This window comes from Alexandromys fortis, unplaced genomic scaffold (assembly GCF_014885135.2).
Source record: "Alexandromys fortis isolate MF-2015 unplaced genomic scaffold, M_Fortis_MF-2015_v1.1 scaffold_41, whole genome shotgun sequence".
Classification (NCBI taxonomy): domain Eukaryota; kingdom Metazoa; phylum Chordata; class Mammalia; order Rodentia; family Cricetidae; genus Alexandromys; species Alexandromys fortis.
Window position 1 is genome coordinate 2,586,135 of NW_026067923.1, and position 26,135 is coordinate 2,612,269.

Sequence of the window (26,135 nt, forward strand, 5' to 3'; positions counted from 1 at the left end):
ATGGGGGAAGTTAGGAGGAGTGGAGGGAGAGGAAACTGTGGTTGGCCTGTATAGTATCAGAGAAGAATCTATTTTCAATAAAAAATTCTGAGTTCTCACGCTTTTTATATATACATTGACTTATGCTTTATTTCTGTTTTTTTTCACTAAATGATTTTCTTCTCTTGCACTCAAAATCATTAAGCTATTTTCCTCTGAAAGCTTTAACTTATGATTAAATTTTTTATAATGCTATAAGGGTTCATAGAAATTATCTAGTCTAAGTATTTTATATTAATGAAATATTTCAGGTATAGAATTAATTTACATAAAAGTAGTTTAAGATAAAGCATGAGAAATAAGTATCATGGATTCAGGTGAAGGTACTCGGCAAATCCATTAACCCAGTCCTTTCCAGAGAGGTAATCTTGGCCCTAAATTTTGCTTTTTATCTTACTCAGATAGTAATAAATCAGGACTACATATACATGTTCCCTAAATTCATAGATCTCATTATTTTTACATGCTTTCAAGAGTCACATGATTTTATTTCATGTTTATAACTTTTTCTCTCCCCATATGTATGCTTGTATGTATGTGCACCACGTGCATGACTGGTGCCTATGGGGGCCAGAAGAGGGCGTCAGATTATCTGATACCAGATTACAGATGGTTGTGAGCTGCCATTTGAGTTTTGCGGCAGCAAATGGTGTTAACCAGTGAGTCATCTCTCCAGTATGTTTAAAAATTTTACGTCTACTTAATAATTAATATCGATTAGACATATTAGGCAATAGCCAATATTTTTGTCTAGATGATACTTTTGAGATTTATTCATGATAGCAGGCATCTAAAAGACTTTCATTTTTCTCTGGGATGCTTCTACGATTATAGCATATTAATATTCTATTGACTCAGGGGATTTGACTTTTTTTAGTTCTTTTCAGCAATTCTACAATGACGGTTTCGAGGACTGGAAAGATGATTTTGTAGGTTGTGAGAGCATTTAACAATTTCTTAGCTGCTTTCTGGACCCTCTGAATGTTCACCATCTAGTCTCCATGGTTTCTTCACCTTTTTGTCACTATGCAATGCTACTAGTTTTGTGATTTTTGCCGTTTCATGGCTGTGAGGCGCCATCTGTCACACTGCTGTGAAGTCCTCCCATGACCAGGGATCTCTGAACACCCTTGTCAGCGCATATTGGACAGTGAGACTTCTCTCTAGTCGACCCACCCTTCATCTTCATACTCTATTTTGTTTTCTTTCTTTTTTATTTTATTTTCGAGACAGGGTTTTTTTTGTTGTTGTTGTTCCTGTCCTGGAACTAGCTCTTGTAGACCAGGATGGCCTCGAACTCACAGAGATCTGCCTGCCTCTGCCTCCCGAGTGCTGGGATTAAAGGTGTGTGCCACCACCACCCCGCTCATACTCTATTTTGACTTGTCATATTGTTTAAAATATGTTTTTGAGAAATATAAAAGTACTTCCTGTTTTTTTAATATTTTTATTGTTTATCCTACCTCAAATAGAAACTCAGGTATAACGATTTTTCTATACATACGTGATGCAGCATCTGAATAGCTCATTTGTCTTCATTGCTTCCCAGTGCCTCCTGGGATTTATCTAGTTCCCATAAATGCATGCAAAGATTTCTAGGATTTTTTTCCTATTCCTCTGACCTAGATTCTGTGACTGAACCTTAATGCAGCCATTCTGGTTTAAGACTTAATAGTTCATATTGAAATGCCATGCACATTGCTCCTGGGGTTGTTTTTATTTTTACTTTTTTGGACAGGTTTTTACCCTTTACTTTTGCACATATACTTTAGAATTAACTCTTCAGGTTTCATGAACAACTGTAGTTATATTGTGATAATAATTACATTGTATTATGGGTTAATTTACAAGAGCAAATCTTCCATCTAGAAGCATGTGCATTTGTTGATTTGTTCTAAAATCTAATAGATATTAACCATAGGCAAAAAGCTACTGTTCACAGTCGCATAGGCAACGAACAGCAAAGCCAATGGTGGAAGGAAGGTCTCCTGACTCTTAGCAGTTCACACACTTAAAGGCTTAATTATTTAGTCAGTTAAGAAAATTTTCCAGTTTTTACCATCAGCTTGAAAGAGAACCCAACTTCTGTATTTTACTAGGCCCTTGATAATCAAAGTGTTCTCAGAGGGCTTGTTAAAATTGGAGAGTCTCGGCCCTAAAGACAGAGAATCTTCTTTTTACAAAGGTTGCTGGCTCTTAGGTAGACACTGTCTGTGAGACTATGTGGGATCCTGCTTAGCAGAAGGGAGCTGGATTTCACTGCACTGATCCTTTGCTTTGAAATGGTCAGAACCCCAGTGCTGATGCCGAGGCCACTGAAACTCTAAAGGTTTCAAGCAAGCCACATGGAGACCCCAGTCATGATGGTTAGGCATTCCCCTCTCACTGGACACTCAGTCATAGAACCTGCTTTTCTGAACAGACATCAAAAACCCGAAATGAGGGATCCACGGCTGAGAGTGTTTACTGCTTCTGCAAAGACCCAAGTGCAGTTTCCAGCAGCCAAGCTGGATGGCTCCCAACAGTCCGCTCCTGGAATCCAACAACTCTTGTCCTCTGTGGCCACTTGAACACACATGTGGCATACACATAAGTACATGCACACATATGGATATATGACTAAAATAATAAACGCACATCTGAAAATATTTTAAAATGAGAGCCGGCAAGACAGCTTTGTGAGTAAAGTGCTTAAACCAAACCTGAAGACCTGATACGGATCGCCAAGGGCACACAGGGTAGAGAGAACTAACTCCTCAAAATGACTTCCAAACACATTCGGGCATGTGTGCTTGCGTGTGCAGGTTTACACATACACTCATAGAGGTAAATATAGAGACAAATGCAATTAAAAGTTGTTTAAAATGACAAAGTATCATCTAAGTAATTCAGATCCTTTATCATATATATATACAAAGAAAGAAAAATGTTAAATGGTTTTCTGAAAACAATGTATTTTAGGAAAACTAGGACCTTCTGTGTGTGTGTGTGTGTGTATGTGTGTGTGTGCGCACACACACACACACACACACACACACACTCTACTAACTACTGGTATTTAGAAAATAAATACGTTTCTTTGAAATCACAGTGATTCCCCAAATTGGCATTTTAGCTACTAAATGCTGTCTGGGAAGAACTTAAATACCAAGGAGTCAGAAACAAGGATCCCCAGTCTTCCAGTGTAACGCAAAGACCACCCAATATGTTTAAGCAGTTTTATTCTACTAGTATTAATCGGTGTTCAATCCCATGGTTACTACAACAGCAAGTTTTTTTCCCAGAAGCCAGGGGAGCAAGGGGGAGGGGGGAGTGGAAAAGGTGAAGAGCGGATGGAGAAAAAAAAAAAAAAAGTGAAATCCCTGCAATATCGCCTCGAGCCACTAGGGGTACCTTTGTACCATTTTTCTTTCTGCACTGATTTGGAGTAGAAACCTGTATTGGGGAAACCAGGGTCTTCGGCATTTTTTTTTTTTTTTTTTTTTTTTTGCGAGCAGTGCAACCAGAATTCAAAAAGATATTTATGAAATAAAGAAAGGAAGAAAAGGAAAGAAAGAAACCCGCTCCTGGTAACCCGGATAAAGCTATGGAATCGTTCTGCTGGACACCAGCACTGGGAATTCATTTTTGAGGTCAATTTCCAATCGAGATAAATCTATTGGATTAGTAGGATTATCTGATTGCAGCGCAAAGAAGTAACGTTGTTTGATCGTTTGTGTTTTCTTGCCTGACGGTCGGAATTACACGGATGCGCCTTTGCTTCTCCAGAATTCTAGATCGTGGCAGCATCTGGAAAGAAAAAAAGCATCAATCCACACGTTTAGGAAGTGTCCGTGGGTGAATAAAGAGGGAGGGGGAGGTGGAACTGGGGTTGCGGCTGCTTAAAGAAAAAAATAAATAAATAAATAAGGGAAGCGTCTTGAATTCTGAAACAAGAATTACCCAGTTCCGGCGTTTGAAAAGAAAGCATCTACAAACTGGTAAATACTTTGACCATTTCGACTTGAATTTGAAGGCGAAGTGTTGTTAAAACTGCCTCCCTGAATAATTGAAAGGACTGGGGGAAGATGAGGGCGCTCCCTCCGTGGACGTGTCTTGCTGAGGGTAAGTTTGTGGCTCTTCCCTTGGGCGAGGGCTGCCGGTCTGGGTACCACTGTACGGGAGGGGTTGCGGACTCGGTGCCGGAGAAATGGGGCGAGCAGGCTCTCAGCCCACCTCGCGCACCTCCCAGGCATCGCGACCGCTCCGCCCGCACCAAGCTTCAAAACCTGGGTTTTGTGGCCTCAGTAGGGAAGCCAAGCAGCCTCCTGTCCCCCAACTTTGCCTTTGGACGAAGGGGGAATCTCTAAGCTGTGCGATTCCCTCTCGGAGCGGTGATTTTTCTCCTAGCGATACTTTAAGGAGAAGAGGCATCCAGTGCTTTAGAAAATCCTGCTAGGGTGGGGGCGAGCTCTGGTCCACGTCGCGCTGCCTCGGTCCAGGTTCCCAGGCTGTCTAAGCTTCTTGAGGAATCTCGCTGGGGATGCAGTCAGCAGGAGGGTGGTCTTATTCATAAGCTCCGATGTTCCCTCCCTCTGTTTCTTCCTGCCCTTCCCCACCTCCCTCTTCTCTCAGACACTAAAGGGTTACAGTCACTGTATCTGATCCAGGAGAAAGAAGTGGGATTCTGCCACACAGGTTATCTCGTGACTTCCTTGTAGGACTTTGCATAATACAGTCAGATTTAACTTTCTTGAGTTAGATGAGCGAACCTCTTTGCAGCGTTTCAGCCCCGGGCCCAGCTTGGCGAGTGCACCAGGCAGGCAGCTGCATTTGTGATCCCAGCCTGCCTTGCCCTGCTCCTGACTCCTGGCTTTTCTTTCCCAGTGAGCTGTGAGCGCTTGTGTTTCTTGAAAAATTTTTTTTATGCAGCCGAATTTAGTTCTTTTTCAGTTAAAGAAATTTTGTAGTTCTCAAGAAAAAAAAAACCTCTGTGCTCTCAGAAGGAAATCGATTTCGCTAGAGGTAATTAAAATTAATCTTTCAATATGTGAATATTAATTGACTTAGGGAAGTAAAAGTTGTTGGGAATCCGGAAAAGGACATTCTCATCCAAGTTTGAGGTCTGCATAGCTCCAGCACAATTATATTTACATAATAATAAATAATATCTAAGTATTTGTGAATGTATAGAAGGGTCTCTAGATGAATTAGACAGATGAAACCCCTCACAGCCCCTCACACTTCAGTGTCTTTCAGTGGCCGTTTTCTATTTAAGGACAATGCATTTGCTTTTAAACTATCGAATGCTGAAATAAAATGAAGATAGGTAATTGGCATGATACAGAATGCTGCATCTGATGTATTTTAATCTCCCAAAGAAGGCATTAGATATTTATAACTTGTGAAATGTGTGCAGTTTTAACGTTATAGTTTTAATGTTAAAGACTCTCTTTTAAGTCTGCACTCACCAGGGACCGAGCTTCGGGGTCATCTCAGCTCATCTCCCATACTTACTTGACAAACTTCAAGTACTTCATGCATTCTGGCTATGAAAACAGCATTCTGAACTAGCATTTGAAATTTGTGTTTTTAAGATTTAGTTACCAAGTGGGAAACGTTTATGTACCAGGGTTTTTAAAGTGGACTCTGGGCTGTTTCTTGCTTCTGTGGGCTTTGATTAAACTTTTTAAACTACTAGATGCACAGGAAGGACTTCCGCAAGCACACTCATTTTCTGCAGGTAGTTCAGAAGCTGGCTCTGCCTCTTCTCCATGCTTCTCTGTCACGTGGTTTGTGTGCCTTGGAGGGAGAAGAATGGATGTTCTGTGTGTTGGTGCATTCTAGCAACTGCTCCTAGCCACACAGTCCAGAAATATGTAACATCCAATTACACCAATAGAAAGAATATTAATTTATAATAAAGTCACATTGAATGATAGATGGGTAAATATTTCTTTCTTCAGACTAACTAGAAAGACTACAATTATTGACAAAAAAAATTAAAAATTTGAAATATAAAATGGGGGTCCTTATAAAGATTTCCTTATGTATTCTGAAAGCAATGAATTCGCGGTGATTCTTGTCTCAGACTGCTGTTGAGGGTGGGTGAGCGAACACACTTAGGGTGGCTGGCAAGGATGTTTCTGTCAAGAGTAGCTGATATTTTCTAAGGCTTCATTATGCTCTCCTTGGGTGGTGAAAAAGGAAAGGCAGTAACTTTGACCTTCTCTTTGTATCGTGGAGGTTGGTAGTGTTTCTACAGTAGATCCATGTAATCTTGTAGGTAGTACAAGGTTGGACAACCAATAGTAAAGGAAGTTGTCTATAGAGAACCACTACCACACTTCTAAACTCACAACCATAACCAGTTCCCGCACTCAAGTTCAGTGTAGTTTGACAAGTGGGCCACTTACAGAACTGGTGTGTCCCTGCAAGGTTTGTGAGTTAACTCTATGCTGCTGTATCTTCTCCAACACACGTGATGACCATTCCAAGGAGTGCAATGTCCTTTATTGATTCTTTATACTTTAGATCAGAATTATACAATATTTATAATTTGGACTAAAAGGTTAGAAGTTCACAATTAGTGCAAAAAATTCTAATTAGTTCACAATTAGTGCTAATTCTAAATATGATTCTTAATGCGAATGGCAAGACATACATTGGATTCCCCAAAGTTATTGGTGTGGGTATGGACATTGCCTATTCCTCTGGGAATTTGTATCTTTTTCCATGTTGTCTAACTGTCCTAAAATCCAGAAATTACTGACCTATTGGCTAAAGCTTCCATGATTTTGAGATGATTAACCATATTTGGTTAAGAGTTCTTGCCCACCCCTGCCCCTGCTTCTTAAATGAAACTTTACCAATGCTTAAGTAGAAGCAGAGTCAGAGAGGAAAATTTTACTTTTCTGCAATACTGAAATTTAGCATATATTCTCTTTGGTACAAAACTTCTATATCTTTTGCCTTACTGGGACCTGAAATAAAAAACTTGCCTTTACATGAATTTGAAATATCAATGTTTAACCTTTAAAATTTTCCAAGACCAGAGAAATAAAGATGGAATTAATAATCACCTCAATAAATCTAGAATATGCTTTTATACTTTCATTGTTTCTTTAAAGGTAATTTGTAACATCTTGGCATAGCCAGTACTCAATGGGCATGAGATAGCAACATCCCCAGCTCTCTCAAAGAAAGGTTCTTCAATAGCAAAACATTGCGCTAGGTGTTCCTGCTCTGATGAGGACAAAGCCATGTTGAGAAATATCAGTTATTACTCTATTGCTATAAAACAATGTGGGATATATTTACTGCCCTCTATAAAAAGAAAAAAGGAAGAAAGAAAGGATGAGAAAGAAAGAAAGAAAGAAAGAAGGAAAGAAAGAAAGGAAGGGAGAAAGAAAGAAAGAAAGAAAGAAAGAAAGAAAGAAAGAAAGAAAGAAAGAAAGAAAAAGGCCCATGCTCACTTTTAGTAGCTTATCTGTTAGGAAAAAAAGAGACTGCCAAGTCATAGCTTAACAGAAGTCAGAGAAAACTAGTAAATCACTCCAGGCATTTGAAATTATTAGACATTAAACTTTGGGGGTTTTTATATGAATTCATTTTATAGCAGTCAATATAATCTCTTCTGTGCCTATTTCCATTGCATGTAAGAGAGACATTCTACTCAATGGAAGGCACTTTACTACTGCCATTACTGCAGAGTTTATAGGTCAGGGATGTGTCAGCATGTGAGCTTCGGCAGTGATGTCTCTTTTGTGTGAAACCTTATGGGCCTTGCAGGCACTCCCTCGTCCCAACACTCATGAAACATTCAAGTCTCTGTATTTGTTATTTCCTTTTCTTTTTATATATGAAGCACTTCAGTATATGAATGTGCAGCCAAATATGACAGGCATGTGTGAATGGGTCTAATGAGTTTTAATAATACACATATTAGGAATTGCTAAAGGAAGTTTTAATTAAGAAATGCAAGCTAAGCATGAAATTCATTTTGGAAAAACAGCAAGTTAACATAGTGCTAGAGATGCAAAATGAAAAAAACCACAGTGATACATGGCAACAATAGAAATTTTGAGCTGAGACAAGACCACCCAAATGAAGTAGAATGTAGCTTTGAATCCTGACATTTTTATGGAACCTGTAAAATATATACTGTTCTTAATTTTTTTTTTACTTTTCCATCGTTTATATGGCAACATTAGTATTTCAAATATTAGCCAAACATTTTGTACATAAAGCTAATTCATTTTTCATATGCATTGACTATGTATAATCATATGTATTCCCCTCTGAAACCCCTCCCAAATGAAACACACTCCAGGCAGGCCCCATGTTGAAGAGGAGTTAGCCTCCGTAAACAGACTCTGGACTCTGTTTCTCTGTTGTGCTTTTTTGTTTGTTTTGTTTTCATTTGGTATTAATTCCTTTCCGAAAGGTCAAACAATGACTTTTTCTAGAGTACAGTTCTCTAATAAAGAAAATGCCAGCAACGATGTGAATTCATGCCTTCCCTTCCCCAGGGGTTCTGTAGGTAGTGATCACAGCAAACTGTATTTCTGTCAACTTACCTTTCTATAATTTATTTAACCTTGTGTGGTTTAGAAAACAAATAGGTTCATTATTTCTTTCTTTATTTATTTATATTTTATAATCTAGATTTCTTTGGTGGTGATAACAGATGTATGGGCAGGGGACAAAAACTGTAGAGTATATGGACTATTGGGCAGCTATTCCTTTAAATACAGGATACACTCTTGTCTAAAGGATACCCTCTAGAAGTAGAGAATTCAACCAGTGTTCTTAATATCTACTTTGGAAAACACTCAACTGCTACAATTATTTTTCTTTTGTATAGATTGCTACTATCTATTATATATAACACTAGGAATCCTGTTTTGGTTTTTTTACACACTTCGTTTATTTTTATGTTTTCAGGAAAAATATTAAATGTACAACTTAAAGGTGAATTACATTTCCTTTTAGAAAACTGTGGTTGCTTATTTCATACTGGCCTATAGAGCATTTGCTAGACTTGCAAATTCAACAAAGTCATGTCTGGGATCAGGGAACATCAGCATAATAAAAGTCAAGGTGTGATCACCAGTAGTCTAGGTTTCCCTATAGCAAAAGGGACCTCCTTTGGAGAGCACTGAGCAGTAACCACTCTTTCCTGCTTAAGACATTGACCAACATCTTGCCATGCTCTCTGTACCTGAAAGAGACACCTGAACCACTCAATAGTTAACCTAAAAGGCACACAGGCTCACTTCAGCAGCCACTATGTTTTAAGTCAGTGCACCTGTCATTTTTGATTTAAATCTGTATTATGTAGCTGTCCAAAACTCTACCCACAAGTGACAATGTTATCTATCCTTTTCTTATGAGTAAAACCCTCACCAGTATCATGACTTCTTCAAATGTGCCAACCGCACTAATGCACATGTTCTGAGGATGCCAAAGTTCTCTACAATTTAGAGCTGTAGTCTTTAATAATATCATCCGGACTAAAACTCCTTTACATAGTCACATGACCCCGTAATTTCAGCATCTACAACCTTCATGACGGCAAGGATCTGGGCTGCTTCCCAGCATGTAGAGCTGTCAGGTTTAAAAATAAAAACATGTTTAAAAATAAAAACATGTAGCTTTTAAAGTAACTTTATGCATATATATGATACGTTGTGATGTTATTTACTAGATTATTTTATAAGCTCTTTGTCACCCCCTTTTCATATTGAAGGCCAAAAAGACCACCTGAATGGACTACTAAGATTACCGGATTTAGCCCCATATACGATTAACATTATTTTAGCCTACATAGATTCCCATTGGTAAGCCATTTCATTCCTTAGCTTACCCCATTTTGCTTTGTGTTAGTTATTTTATTGATAATTTATAAAAAAATATTAAGTTTCATTTCAGAGCAGGCCAGGGAGTTCTTTAATTGCATTGGCCTAGTTAACATTCCTAGTGACAAATTCTAATTACATGTAATTAAGAGGTAGTCTTTTAAAGTGTATTAATTCTGCAGCACTGACAATTTCATACATAAACCCAATGTATTCGCATTCCTCTCTCCCCTCCCACATCCTCCTCCCATTGCTGTGAATCCTCCCCATCACTACCAGCCCTTTCCCAGGCTGGTGACTTTTGGTTTTGTTTTATGATGCATTTAGTTTAAACAGGGACATCTGTTTGACCATTGGATGAGAAGCATTCCATAGAGCCTGGTGGGCTCATTGGTGGTTACACCATGAGAGACAACTATTTCCCTTCCCAAGAATTGATCAGGATAGCCAATACTTCAGCAATGCAGGAGGGATGTTCCCCTGCTTAACGGATCCTGAGTCCGCTTTTATTTTTTAAACATAAAATCAGCTACTTGGAGTTACAAATAATTTAAAGAAATGTTCTATATCTCCCCCCAAAGGGATTATTTTAATATCCTGAATCTTAATAAAAAATAAATAATAAATAAAAAGTTTGAATGACAATCACATTTAGCTTATTTTATTTTAAGAATTAATTAAGAATTACTAGTGCAATAGAATAATTTCCTTTCTTATAACTTATTGAAAGGTACACTGCAATTCTTTACACATATGAGTATATTAAATGGTTATTTATATTTTATTTATTAATGTGCTACATAAACGGCCCATGAAGGGAATTCTGTTTTGAATCTTGTGATTGTGAGGAATCAAACAGTATTGTAGTATTAAGAAAAACATGTCTGTTCATGAAGAAGATACCTCGCATTATATTTTTGCCATTTGAAATCTGTGCAAGGTCGGGGGCTGCAGGAAGCCATTGTTGGTGCTTGGTGCCTTGTGTGAAAGAAGTTTGTGGTCTCAGCCCAACTGTATAGACAGCTGCTCCTTAAACAATAGCCACCATAGTGTTTGCCAACTCCCGCAGAAGATGGGGACTGAATGGGTGCAGCCTATCTCCACTCTCTCTGCTAATCACCTTCTGAGGGTCAAGACTGACACAGGGGGACAGAGCCACACCAGCAACTTCGCATCCCTTCTCCTCTGCCAAAGTGGGGGCCATTCTCTGGCAACAAGGGATGTTTTAAAGGAATGTTAATTGGGTAGGGTACCAGGAAGGGGGTTTCATTCTTTCCAGAGGCTGGCCACTCTCTAGAAACAAAAATAAGCTTAAACGAGAACGGGAAATGCCATGCTGCTTCCCTTGTGCTAGCTTCTCTATAAGGTACTGGCGAGCATAATTAAGTTGCTTCTACAAGCAATGACTTGTGACCTATGGGTGGCCTGTTCAGACAAAAGCATCAATTTAATATCATGGGAAGCAATCAGCTCCACCTGGCTGTCTCCTCTGAGCTCCTGAGTGGTTATTCATTTTCTTCAGGGAGATCGCAGGGTCACCCATTGGTTTGAAAAACATGTCCTGCAGTATTTTACATATGCATCCAATCTGTTGCTCCTGACATTTTAAGACCCTTCTCTTTCTTCTATGCTTGCCCCTTCACCTTTCTGTTCATTTTGAAGTCAGGATCTCTAAATCGTCTCTAGATTTAAAATGAATATTTGAGATGCTACCTCATAGCATGCTCAGAATAAATAGAAAGCAAAACTTATTTTACATAGTTAATGATAAGTGCCTTCCTCCATACCCCCAAGAAAAGATGAACAGAAGGGTAGGGTGCTCTCCAGCACTAGCCAGCAGTGCAGAGATGTTTATTATAGAAGGGTAGGATGCTCTCCAGCACTAGCCAGCAGTGCAGAGGTGTTTATTATAGAAGGGTCCAGCTGCACAGTAAAGAAAAAAAGACATTGCTCCCAGCTCCTGCCCTTCATGTTGTCAGAAAAGGAGCCGTGGCTTTTCAGTCCTTGACTTGCTGGACAGCAATTCATCATCTCCCTAGCAGTCTATAGGCACTGCTGCTGAATAAGAAGGCATTTGTCATTGAACTTTAGCATACTTTTGTCTGCTCTGCTTTATCCCCCTTTACAGGAATATCTATAAGCTAAGGCCTTTAGAGAGATCAGGCTTCCCAAACCCACAAACAGAAGTAGGATGGTGTTAAATGATGGTGAGCACTGGAATGGTAAAGGGGTATTCACTCAAGAAATATTTTCTCAAGTCCTCCAGGACCATATCTCATTATTTTAAGCCACGAATGTGAAAGAGTAGCCTCTATTCTCAAAGATCAAAGTCAGACTTACCATCATGCTGTTTCTATGATTGCAATTATTCTTATTTTACTCAACATAAGAATTTTTCAATTTTTTATGTTTGGAGATTGTAATATAATTACTTCATTCACCCCTTCCCTTTCCTCCCTCAAAACCATCCTGCATACTCACCCCTCCTTACTCTTTCAAATTCATGGCTGCTTTCTAACCTGTTAATATATACATATTTTTATGTGCACAAGATATTTACTGAGATAATACCTTGCCCCTAAGACAGCCTACACATTCTTACATGATCACTTCCTTCTCCTTTGCAGTCAGAAGTGCACCATTTTATCTTCCCTCTGGTTCTGTTGACAAGCCTCAGTCTCTGTGGCATTTGTAGGCTCAGTCTGTCTGACACATTGTACCTCTAGACCTTAATCTGCAACTTGCAAATCTTCTTTCAGAATTCAGGTCCTTCTTCCCACTCCAGCCCACAGTTGTCTCCTGACCATTGATGACTAAACAGTTGTCTGAGTAACGGGTCTGCATAATGCTTTGCCTTCCTGGTTACACTCTAGCTTCCTTGAGAAGCCAGGCATTCCTTTGTTCTGCGCTCGTGTTTACTAAATGTGAAGCTGAAGACAGAAACTGAAGAGACCAATTTCTATGATAGTATGTATGAGAGGATTTTAGGAGGATGATAAATACTTTGAACGTTGAGGACAAGGAGTTTCTTTTATGGCTGGAAAGATGAAAGAAAAGAGAAATGGCCTGCCAGCCAGGCCTTCAGGGCTGCTAGTCAGGGGTCCTCCAGGCAAACATGGATAGAGAGAGAATTCTCTAGGGAGGACCTTAGTGGACTAGCTGCACCCAAGCCCCTGGGCATTCCTCCCACAGTGAGAGGCTTCTTTCATACCGTGTATTCATAGCTTTGCTCCCTGATACAAACACTGATGTGTATACTGTTGTCAATCGGTCTGTAACATAACGTTGTTGGCTGTTTCTTGGGATGTTGTTAACTTGTGTTTGTCTTTTCTCAATATCTGACTTTCTCCATTGCTTCTCATCACTGGAGAAGGCCATGGAGAGTGAAGACAGTGCAGGAGGGAGGGAAGAAGTAGAGCCACTTCTGCAGAGATGAGAGGGACGTACCGCTACACAAGTTATGGGGCCTGCTGTTGTCTTATTGAAGAGTGTTTCAATAAGAAATATTGTTTTTTTTTTATGTTTCTGACTTGTAGTTACCAATCTCTTACAAAGGGATGTTAATGATTTCTACTTCATGGGGATATAGCAGATTGAATTGCATGTTTAGTCATGAAGAAGGTACTTATTCCTGCATCAGTACCCCCGACTTAAGATCTCAAGCAGAACAGAATGTCCTAAGACTCACTATGTACTCAAGAGTGACTTTGAACTCTTGAAGCTCCTACTTCTATCCACCAAAGCTGGTATCATTAGAGTGCACCCCACATTCCACATCTGTTTAATACCTACATCTTCATATGGCCACAGCATTGGCCCAGCATGCCTTGAACTTGTATATAATCAGTGGAAATTTGATATTTACATATCAGAATATGCATTCTTTAAACCATGGTTCTAATGCACTCTTAATTTTCCTCTTTAAATCTTTCTGATACGAGCTTCTTCTACATTCTTGGCACAGGTAATCTCAACAGTGGAATTACCTTTCTTACCGCCATTGCTCGTTATAATTCTAGCATTCTTCATTTTCATGGTCCAGACCCCAGTTCATCACCTCTTTTCTGTCCCTGGTTATAAATTGCTTCTGGATAAGTTTCTAGTACCACACTGTTTGTAGCTGCTCAAGATTATACCTATTAATTAACCCCAGCAGGCCAAACTCCAGCCTTTTCTCTTTCTTTCCTGTTGGTGTCTCATGTGCTCCACAATGCTCAAATACTCAGCTACAGTGAGCATATGGCTACACAGAATTGGTCTCACTAGGGTGCACAGCTGAGCACTCTGTATCAAACCCATTTAGACATATGTTTGGAGTTGGGCAATCCTGTGCTTGTATCTTCAGTCTGCCTTTTCTTACATTTGTGGCCTTGGACACAACATCTAACCTATTAAAAAGTATTTTGTGATTCATCTCAGATAGGAATACTTAATAAATGTCTGTTTTGAGGTGTAAATAGCATGGACACATATGTTTGGAGCATGGTTCAGAAGACTGTTTGGTGATCTACCATATTTATGGTCCATTTCAGTTTTACAGAATTCTGCATGAACCCAGCTAATAGTTCAAACTTAATATGAATTAAAACTTGTTTCTCTTTTCCTCCAATCAATCCATTCAAGGCTGTGGTTCTCACATCTTTGTGATGGTGCAATTTATATTTTTGATAGTCAAACTCTCAAATGTATAAACGTGAATATCACTGAACTGAAGCAACATCTGGAATTGGCAAGATCAGAAAGACAAGCCCAGTTTTTTTTAAAGGCTTACGAATCTATTATGGCAGCACTCATTAACAGTTTAAGGCACAAGGGTGCTTAGGGCTTAGTACATAGTTAATGGAGTAGACATAGGCCCTTACAAAGTTATATAACTGATGTTTTCATTTTTTTATGATTTGCTATTGTTACTGACTAGTTATTTGTTGCTTTTAATCTTGTTATGTAGCTGGAAAAGATATTGTAGTAAAAGGAAAAGCTTTATTTAATGACTTTGTTCTTTACTTATGATGTGATTATTATTATTAACATTATTAGTTATTATTCCTTAAATCTATATAGACTTACCAGTAGTCCATTTGACAAAGACTACTTTAACTGTAACTTGATATAAGATGAATAACTTTATTTATCCAATTATATAAATTCTAACACATTAACTCACGCTGACAAACAACAATAACTACAAAGTGACTCTCCTGGCAAGTGCTAACACTTTTACCTTCCAAAGGAAACTCTGTGCTTGATGCTGTGCCCACCTTATGAAGGTTCTGGGTTTAGATCAAATGCACGCAGTAGTCAAGCTTACTTCATTTTCTTCTAGTTTTCTACTTCAAAGGTGCTCTCTTTCCTTCTCATGTATAATTGTCTTGAGGTGGGCTGTAGACACCTAACTGTGGCCAACCCTGCTCCACAAGCTGCCAGTTTAATTTCCTATGAATAAAGTTGAAAATCTTCCTCCCTTGATAGGGATTCTGATGGCTTTCCATCACTTGCTGATGAAATCTAAAGAAAATCCAAACAGTTTAGCCTCTTAATGAAGGTCGTGTGGGGTTTAGCTCCTGCTTGCCTTGAAACTGCATCCAGCATTCATTCCTTCAGTTCTGGTCAAAGTAGAGTATGGCCTCCTAGCAGAAAAAATATTTCCCCTTTCTGTCCCAGGTTGGTTTTTCTCAATATGTGTTGGTGGGGGGGGGGACCAAGAGAGAAGACTATCTTCTCTAAGTATAAAATTTAACTTCTAGTATAAGTTCACTAAGTATAAAGTTTAAAGTTTTTTGGAACATCCCATAAGAACATCCCCAAAGCAAAGTGAGGGAATCTTAATACATTCTTCCTTCTATCAATTCATAGGTGGAGATTTGGGGTGAGAATGATCCCACAGAATTACAGGCTGGCATTCCTAAGAATCTGGGCTGATCTCAAGGAGCATGAGCCCCATAGCATCCATGAAAAATTATTACTGGTTTCACTGGAATATGTTCCCTAACGTGCATCCTTTCATATTTGTTGTGAGACTTCCTTCTCACTCCCCTAGCTCTAGTCAATGGATTATGATAGAGTCATAATTCAGTCATAGTCCATTGACTACAGGTAGACTTGTCTCATCTTTTCATGCCAAACAACTTTTAAACCATGACATTAGTAATGTTTTTTAAATATTTGCTATGAGAAGTGATTACCTGCTAGTTACTTTAAGTATTTAGTTAATAAAAAACTCAGCCATGATCACTGAATACCTTTATATGGGCAAAGAACACAAAACAAAAAGCAGGACAACAAAATGCCTTATGCAAATATTCATGCATCGGTTTCAGTATTCTCCACTGTAGACTCATAGCTGCTGTCTCTGTGTCTTGGCTACCAACACTTGGACATGTAAAGCCATCTGCTGGCATTGAGCTTCACTCTCAGTGAACTGACCACACAGGCACCTTACTGCCCTGTAGCCAAATTTGATCAATGACTGAAACATTTATTATTAAATTAATTAAATTTTACTTAACTTGTCATTTTTTACCATTATTTACTATTGCTAAGTATGGATTTGGTACCACTCATAGATAAAAATCAAAACTTTATATTTGGTTAATGCAATTGATCCTCAATCTTTTCTTTTTGTTTGTTTGTTTGGTCTTTTTTGTTATGTTTTTTTTTTGTTTGTTTGTTTTGTTTTGTTTTTTTTTTTTTCCAGGCAGGGTTTCTCTGGAACTTGCTCTGTAGAACAGTTTGGACTCAAACTCCCATAGATCCACATTCTTCAGCCTTCCAAGTGCTAGGATTAATGACTCTGCCATCACAGCCCAGCTACCCTCATTATTTCTGAGCTCCATGTTTGCATACTTGCTTTTCAATAAGATGTTTTTTCAGAAAAACTGAAATCAAAACTCACAGTATTATTCTACAGATACCAGAAAATCAGCAAAGCATTTGAATTGGTCTATACTTATGTTTCCAAGGGGTCAAACAAAGTTTAGCTCTACATTCAGCTGATGGGTAGAGAAGCAGAGGAGGTAATGACAACACTGTGCAGAGCAAGGAGTTCTCTTATGAGAGAAAGAGAGCAGGAAGGGGTTTGAATGGCTCCTCTCATATCCGCTGGACAAGGCTTAGGCATTTAACACTTATGAACCTTGTTTTTTAGTTCTTGTGCAAATAGAAATAGAATCAACTAGAATGAACCATTTCAAGAGTTTAAGACTGTAATCATAAGGTTGCATGGCATATATATGTGTATGTATATATGTACATATGCAATGTGCTTGCCTGTGTTCACTAATTGAATTGTAATGTTGACTTTATAGATACATAGGTGTTCTGAAAACTAAAGAATGTCCTGTGTATGACAGTTTTGGCTAAGGGTCTTCATCAAGACCATGCGGTTCTAGTGGTAAGCCTCTTGACTTAGTTCAACTGAGATTATCCATTTACAAAGAATTTTATGTAGATTTAAGAACAGGCATAAACGTGCTAAATATACGCATATAAAAATCCTAGGAAATTCAGCACAGGAAACTCTGGCTGAATAATAAAACAAATACAAGCAATCACTTATAAAGCAAAGTAGATAATAAACAGGTACTGATATTTAATAAGACAGGTGTCTATGTAATGATAGAGGTCTGTTCATGCTGGATCACTTTCCCACATCTGTCATGTATTCACTGAGCACACATCAACAATGTTTTTATTTACTTATTGTATGCATGTGGAGGTCACAGGACAGCAAATGAAAGCCAATTAAAGGCTCCTACTGTGTGTGTCCCTGTATTCAACAGCAAGATCCTCTACCCACTAAGCCATGTCTCTGGCCATCTATCACATAACAGCCTGCAGCAGAACTTATATTTACATGTGACTCTCTTTGTTATAATATTACAGGCTACTTTGAAACAATCAGCAGGCATTTCTTAACATTCTCTAATATTTAGCACATTGGCTTGCACATTGTAAGCTCTCAATAAATATTTATTGATTGCATGAAATATTATATGGACATTATTATTCTCTAATATCCTCAAAAGATTCTAGTTTGGTTTGAACCTAGGTTATCAAGGAATAGTCTAGTGGAGGAACCAGCTTGTTTACTGAAAAATGAATGTTATATGCTATATCACCTTTTAGGATCCTTTGTGGAATACTATTTATTATTTATAGGTTGTCTTATGAAGACCATACATGATTCAACTTAGGTGAAGAAATAAAAGAAGATTTTATGAACAAAGATTTCCTATCACTAAATTATAGAAGCCTAATCTCTCTTGGGCTGACAGACTAATCTATTCGTAATATGAGACTTGCCTGGGACTTGTTTTATTTTTAAATTTTATTGGGTACATTCATTATATTTGATAATTTGCTACATCAGGGCATTCTCATACAAGTATATACTATACATTGATCATATTTTCCTAGATATTTTATTCAATTATTTTATTCTATTTATTTAAAACTATTCAGAATATGAAGAGAATATAGAGAATTCATAATGAAGATGTTTTCCTTGTGTGTATTAGCCAGCACTATTAGATACTGAGAATTTGTCAAATTTGCTGCAATCAATCGTTGTCCTTTTAAAGCCTTACCAATAAGTTATCCATCTTAGGTTTCAGTTAATTAATTGCTGGAATTAATCCCGTTCCTTCTAATTATTATTCAGTGTTGACAACTTACCTGTTACAACACATTTAAATATTTGTTAATAATAAATAATGCTGTTTTGCATTTTTAACATTTTTGAATAATATTTTGGTTTTCACATTAGTTTGAAATTCAATTTTACAAACTCAGTTTTGTCTACACTGGTATTTTAGATCTTTTCTTTTCATGGTTATATAGAATTTCAATTTCACATTATTTTATGACTTATTTATGTGTCATTTGTGGACATTTGCTCTCTCATTCATTTGAATGGTATCTCATTGTTGGTGTGGTGTTAGTTCCTTTCTGTCGCTGAAATAGCACATTGTGATCAAAAGCAAGGAACGAAGGAAGAGTTTATTTAAGACTTACCGTTATAGAGGGTGGTCTGTAAGTTCAGGGCAGAAACAGCAGCAAGAAGACCAAAAAGGAAGCTGGGGCAGCACATTCTCAGTAAAAACTAAACAGAGCTTGAACTAGAAGTGGGGTGAGTCTGTAAACTCCCAAAGCCTACCTCTGTTCCATGCTTCCTCCAAGAAGGCTGCCTCTCCAGAATACCCCTGAGACAGCATCAACTGGGAACCAAGTGTTTGAAATCGGAGCCTATGGGGGACATTCTCATTCAATCCACCACAGTAAGAATTCAAGTCATTACCCACATGTTTATTTCAACCTGACTGTCTGTTAGTCACTAAAGGATATTAAAGATAACCTCAGAGGCACCAACTTGTGTTGGAATTGCATTAAAAAGGAAAATTCAACACTTCCTTTTGAATTAATTTTACCAAAAGCAAGCCTAAGTTTGAATTCTCCACTTTTCCTAAGTCTTCCATGTGTCTGTAGTTTGTGGTTTCTGACTTGCCCCTGTTTGTGATACGTAGCTCACATGTTTCTACTAGCTCTACGCTGTCTTGTCTCTAACAAAGGGCTTCAATCTGGAATTATTGAACAGCACAGAAAACATCACATGGGGAGAAATGAGAGATACATCATAAGGAATTTTAACCGTTTTACAAGGTGTTTACTGTAAAAAGACTAATTGTGAAGCAATAGCTTATGTTATTTCCAACTTTCATGGCAGGTATTTGTTCCAAAAGACCTCTTTCAACCTGTTTATTTTTCTCACCAAATGATTGCTAGAACATACATACATACACACATATGCACACATGTTGCTCTATGGATCAGTGGCACAGAAGAATGCATGACTCAAGAATACAGCTATGCTTTAGTTTTTGTTTTAAAAGCTGTTTTTGTGGAAATTCCATGGCAAGCAAGGTTGGCTGTTGCAGTGTTCTCTGAAAAGAAGTTAAACAAGCAGATCGAGTACTCAGCAGGATATCAGGCTAAGTGACCTCAAGGTGCACTATTAACTGGACTGTGAAGTACAGAAAAAGTTCCTTTCTCTTTGAATGTAGGAGATACTTTTGTAAAATGATGACCATAATTGTGTAAAATTAAGTGTATCACTGTCTTTATTGAAAAATACTTAATTTATTGATTAAAAAATTGAATAACACATAAAATAAACTACCAGCAAGAACAAGTTAAATCATTTAAAATTTGTTTTTAAGACAAATACCATATGTACTCACTCATAAATGGCTTTTAGATATAAAGTAAAGGAAAATCAGCCTACAATTCACAATCCCAGAGAACTTAGACAACATTGAGGACCCTAAGAGAAACATATATTTATTTAATCTACATAGGAAATAGAAAAAGGCATGATATCCTGAAAAAATTGGGAGCATGAAGACTCTGAGAGAGGGTAAAAGGGGTGGGGAGAGGAAGGGAAAGGAACAGAGAAAAATATAGCTCAATAAAAACAATTTTAAAAAACAAGCAAAAATTGTTTCTATAAAGTTATTAGAGTAGTTTCTAGACTCCATATTTTAAAAGAAATACAATACAAAAATATGTACTTTATAATTCAATGTCAAATTTTATAGGATCATGAGGAGATTTATTTGTGTGTGTATGTGCGCGCATGTACACATATGAAAGAGAGGAGGTGTATGTCTGTGTGTGCATGCATGTTTACACACTTATGTGTATACACATTTTAGTGAGGAGGAAAACACCTGCATACATATGCATACAGAGGCTAGGAGTTAATGTTTGGTGTCTTCCTCAGCTGCTCTCCACCTGATATTTTGAACCATAATCTCTCACTGAATCTGGTGTTCATCCAGTCAGCTAGTCTAGCCAGCCAATGAGCTCTGGGGAAGGCTTTGTCTCTGACTCTCTACCCTAGAAGTCACAGTGTGTGCCACTGTGCAAGTGACGAGACCCCAGGGTCTCCAACCGTGGTTTCTGATGCGTGCACAGCGTGCATTTTACCTGCTGTGCTGTCTTAGAGCCCACAGTGAGGTTTTATACATAATTACAAGTTGAAGACAGTGCAATAGAAATAGTCGGGGGTGGCCTTTAGATCAGATGACCCTGGGCTCTGGTTCTGCTATTCGTAAGCAGAGACCCTGGCCAGTATATTTAACCTTTTGCAACCTGCATTTCCTGTGAGTTGTGCCCATTTTTATAAGATTGTACTAAATAAAATGTAAATGCCTTAAGCCTAAGAATTTGACATCTACTCCAGAAACATTAATAAATGGAAAAATGTCAAAATACACCTTTTAAATGCATATTGCTTTTAAAGATCTCACTAATATAAACAAGCTATTTTTTTATTACCTGACCTAAAAGATTGTTATTACAATAGTGATGGTCAGAAAATAATTTTTGATCAATGCTATAGTTCTCCACAATTACACCATGCAACATGGAATATTTTGGACAAAATATTTGGACAGAACAAAACAGGAAAATTAGAAAATTCACCATGCCATGCAGAATTCTGATCCAACATTCTATTAAAACAGGCTATCAACAGGAACCAGGAGTCTGTTTTTATCTTAACACAATTAAGGAAGCTAAAGACTTGTAAGTGTAAAGGGGAGTGTTATTTTTTAATAACCAAACAAGAATCTTTGAATATTAATGAGATGCCTATCGTGCGAAGGAGAATGTCTGGAAATCAATGTAATTGTAAACAATGCTGAGTAAAAAGGTTGACTAAGCCTTTCCAGGTCTCCCCATAGGGTCCCTACCTTAGGTGGTAAAATGATATCTTTTTACAGAAAAAGGCAAACAGGACTCAGCCCCATTGGGGCCCAACGTGATTCAGAGCATGCACGGGCAAAATACATTCTTTAAAGGCCTGAGTGTGTATCTAAATCGTCTGTCAATGCAGGAATTCTGGGATGTGAGGAGGGTCTAAGCTTACATGACAATTAACACAGACTGGAATAATCTTGAAGAGAGATAGCTATCTTCTTATTACCTCCAGCGCCATTATTACCTTCAGCGCTAAAGGCGCAGGAGCTCCCAAACCGAACTCCTACTGACCTGTACAGTTTTACATTCTTCCTTCAAGTCACTAAGTCAGGACAGTGTCACTGCCAGGCCAGTGCTTCTTCACGAATCTTCCCATACCACGACAGATTAGGACCATCTCTGATAGAAATCAGCACCTTAGAGGGTGGTTCACACACGAAAAGACAAGTTTCCTGCGCTGCATGCTCTTGACAGTTGGTGCGAGATGAGCCTGCGGATTGCATGCGCTGAGAATTACAGCTTGTTCAGATGCATTTTCAATCGCACTGAATAAACAGCATGGGATGTTTGATGAGTGTTAATATGCAAGATGCTACAATTAGGTATGATTGTTCTTTTAAATTACTATGCTCATTTTTTTGTATTCTTCCTTTGATCTCTCACAGACAGTGAGAACAAAATTTGTAATTTAAAACATATTGACTTTGACTCAGAAATTCATTTGCACGTTGCAAACCTATTGTGAACTGAAACATATAGTTAGATAAGAAAATATCTTTAGTCTGAAGAAAAGGTGCCAATTCTTTCTCTCGTGCATGTGTTTTCTCTTAGCACTTGCCACCCTCAGTTTTTTACCCTAGGTTTAAAGTAAGTTTCTCTAAGTTATATATCCTGTACCACTGAGATGTTCCCAGGAACCAGAACTCATGAGGGAGTAGGTTAAAATACATTAGTTTTGTGTTCACTATAAATATTGGTTTGGATAGTTCCTTTTACTTATTTTTTAATATGTACAATCATCCCTAGAAATTGATCTTCCATTACACACTAACTCTTTGGGAAAAAAGGTTTTCTCTTCATGGGATTCTAATTGTAGGGTTGTCGATCAGTTCTCTATTTAGTTGAAATTATTAAAATATTCATGAAGAGGAAATTTTTACTTATAACCTGCAGTGCTGATGAAAAAAAAATCTTTGTACTGTACAATGTTCCCAAAGTATGTGTTTGACAAAGCCTGTTTCTATGTTAGCACATGCAGAGTCGGCGGGCAAGTTGCTCAATGATCTAATTATCAATCACTTCACCTTTAGTCTTAGATCGAGTCATTATCTTCTCTTCGTGGTGTTCAACTTGCCCAGCTCTAGCCACTCTTAATGTATTTCTACACCCTGTAAAGGATCTAGGTATCACCGTGTCTGCTAATTTGTCTTACTAATGATTTCTTTTAATTTTTTTCCTCTAGAATATAGACCTACGGTTAACTGGATTTGATTGATAAGAGGGAAATCTACAGTCAATGGCCACTCCCACCACACTGCTGCTATGGAAAGCAGACCGGTCAATAGGAGATGGTCTGATGAGTAGTGAGAATTGAAGATGCCGCTTCAACCTGTGGGAAATCAATGGGAGATCTTTGCTGCATGAAGGGTACCTTGAGTTTTCCTCCCCAAGCTAACATTTGAGAAGCTGGAGGTGTATTCTACCATCGTTTCAAGGTTCCCAAGTGGATACAGATATATTTGCCTCACTGTACCAGAGAGCTAGACAACTAATGTGGGACCATGGCGCGTCCCAGAAGCATGTGGCCAAATTATGTTTGGAGAGCCATGATGGCTTGTGTGGTACACAGGGGGTTGGGCGCCCCGTTGACTCTCTGTTTGTTGGGATGTTTGCTGCAGACTGTCCACGTGCTCTCTCAAAAATTGGATGATGTAGACCCATTGGTTACCACTAACTTTGGCAAGATAAGAGGAATTAAGAAAGAACTCAATAATGAAATTTTGGGGCCTGTCATTCAGTTTCTTGGCGTTCCATATGCTGCTCCACCAACAGGTGAACATCGTTTTCAGCCTCCAGAACCACCGTCTCCCTGGTCTGATATCCGGAATGCTACTCAATTTGCTCCTGTGTGTCCCCAGAATATCATTGATGGCAGATTGCCTGAAGTTATGCTTCCTGTTTGGTTCACTAATAACTTGGATGTGGTATCATCATATGTACAAGACCAGAGTGAAGACTGCCTATACTTAAACATCTATGTCCCAACTGAAGATGGTGAGTTAACTGCAGGAACACAGGGAGATACGTTTATTTTCTATCCTAAGTTTGAATAATGTTAATTCATGTGTACCGGTAGCATGCATGGCTTTTCCTGTTGGCATGTAGACATATTTTACATGCTTGCATGCCGCTCTTTTTGTTTCTGTGTGTCTGTGTATTTGTTCTTTTTTCACTGTGCCTACTCATTTTCTTTCCTCCACAGCACGTACACTTAGGTAGAAATGGGCTCCAAATTTCCATTTCCTACCAAATGACGTCTGAGAAGACGCATCAGCGTTTCCTCATTGCATGTGCAGGCTCAGCGAATTGGGGCTCTTTGGAACTCAGTAAAAGCAGGAGCGCACTAAGTTAGACAGTGGTGTTGCATGTTCCGGCGGTCTGTGATGGGGCGCCATGTTATTTTCTAGTCTTCTATTCATTTTTCAGTAAAAAGAATATCCAAGGAATGTGCCAGAAAACCCGGCAAGAAAATATGTAGAAAAGGAGGTATGTATAAAAGTGAAAATGAAAACGATGTAAACGTTTATAGAGGGAGAATCAGATCTTCTCCCAGAAGATGATTAGCTGATGCTGGGGAGTGAGTCAGGAGAGCTCAGGCTGAGCAGACCATACTGGGAAAACTCATTGCTGGTGCCTGTGTTCTCCTATAGGTAGTGCTCTTATGGATGCAATTTCTGCCTTCTCTTTCCTTATAAAAAAAAAAAAAAAAAAAAAAAAAAAAAAAAGGTTTCCTCACTCTTACGCTACCTAAGAAACCCAAACAGCACTGCCTTAACAGCCGGTCTCTTACTGAACATGTACAGATGTGTGTCCCTATTCACAATGATTAGTTAAGCAAAAACTTTGTTTTATGTTGGTATAGTCTTAGATCCTTCTGCACACTGGCCACAACTATGAGGCGGTTTCCATTATGACGTAATAGTGATATTTTCCCCAAGAGTTGCTTTTATTTTCAGTTACTCTCCTAGAAGAAAATGAGATATTTTATTCTTTATGTGAAATATTTACAGTCTCAAAGTGCCTTTAGCATTTATATATTTATGTTAAACAATTTAAAACATGGGGAGAACGTGATTCAGAAGCTACAATTAAATCAACCTTCAAATCATCCTCTAGCCAGATTGAGCAAATCTAGACACTGACAGCTGCAAGCTCGCATCTGAATGCGGCATGACCATGCTCCATTTTTATATAACATTCAGGAAATCTCTCATAGGAGTCTATGATTTTCTATAGCAGTAAATATTCTAAGTGTTATTTTGACCTTGCTCATAGCTTGGTAGACTTTTCAGTCTTCCTACAGAAGTCGTATTAATATTCCAGTGTTGTACGTTCCATCGCTCTTTGCACTTCCAATCTGGCTGGAACAGGTCAGATTTCATCATGGCATCTTTGTGTAAAAGGAGTGTCCAAACACTCTGTTTTATGAGATTGGATTATATGGAAGACACTTGGAATAACAAAATCATCAACTCTCCATTATAAATATTTGCATTAAGTCGACTATTATTGTTTCTCTTATTTGTTGGGTAAAGTAGAGTTGAACCTCGACTTATAAAAGTTAAGGTCATAGTCTGGGTCAGATTCGTAATATGCTTAAGAAGATGTGTGGCAGAAGCAGGGAGTGCTCAGAAACAACTAAAGAAAATTCATTCTTTTATTTTCAAAGGAGAAAAGCGGCAGTGACTTACAGGCTGTCAGCTAATGGAGAATGCTGCAGAGGGGTTATTATACTGCTTATCAAGAATGTGTAATTAGCTAAGTGACTTTAGCCTCCTATCACAAAGTTGTTGATTTACAAAGTCATAAATAAAGATGCCGTTCAAGAATGCATAAATAAAGCATAACGCAGGAGAAAGGTGTGATTAAGAAAAAGGATAAGGGCACCAAAAGATAAGATAGTAAGCAAGAAAAATGACCTTTCTTCGCATAGAACTCCGTCAAGAGGAAAAGACTCAGCAGAATTTCTTTTTTGTTATTCTGTGGCTTGTTGGCTCTACATGCTTCATACGAGAATTGGTGAAGAGCTGTGTAGGCTGGACTGTTTACTTTGGCAACCTTTAAGCTAATTTATAATTAGATTGGGACAATGTCTACAGATGCCCACTGACTGTGTATAGTCAACTATTGTGCTTTTTTTTTTTTGCAGCGCTAATTAAGCACTATTTAAAAATCCTCTTGTTTGAGAACTTAACATATCTTACTATAATTAGAGAAGGC

At 38.2% G+C, this 26,135-nt stretch overlaps 1 protein-coding gene across 4 annotated transcripts in view; it reads left to right on the forward strand.

Annotated features, from left to right (window-relative positions):
• The first annotated feature begins 23,416 nt into the window (after window positions 1-23,416).
• Window positions 23,417-26,135, forward strand: part of Nlgn1 (neuroligin 1) — a 660,587-nt gene continuing 657,868 nt past the window's right edge. For 3 of the 4 annotated variants that reach the window (XM_050142045.1, XM_050142047.1, XM_050142048.1), the window contains exon 1: window positions 23,417-23,909. In XM_050142045.1, coding sequence (XP_049998002.1) covers window positions 23,417-23,909 — 493 coding nt within the window. Of the gene's footprint in view, window positions 23,910-24,341; window positions 24,402-26,135 lie in introns of all 4 variants that reach the window. The other variant, XM_050142046.1, reaches the window with a different exon arrangement.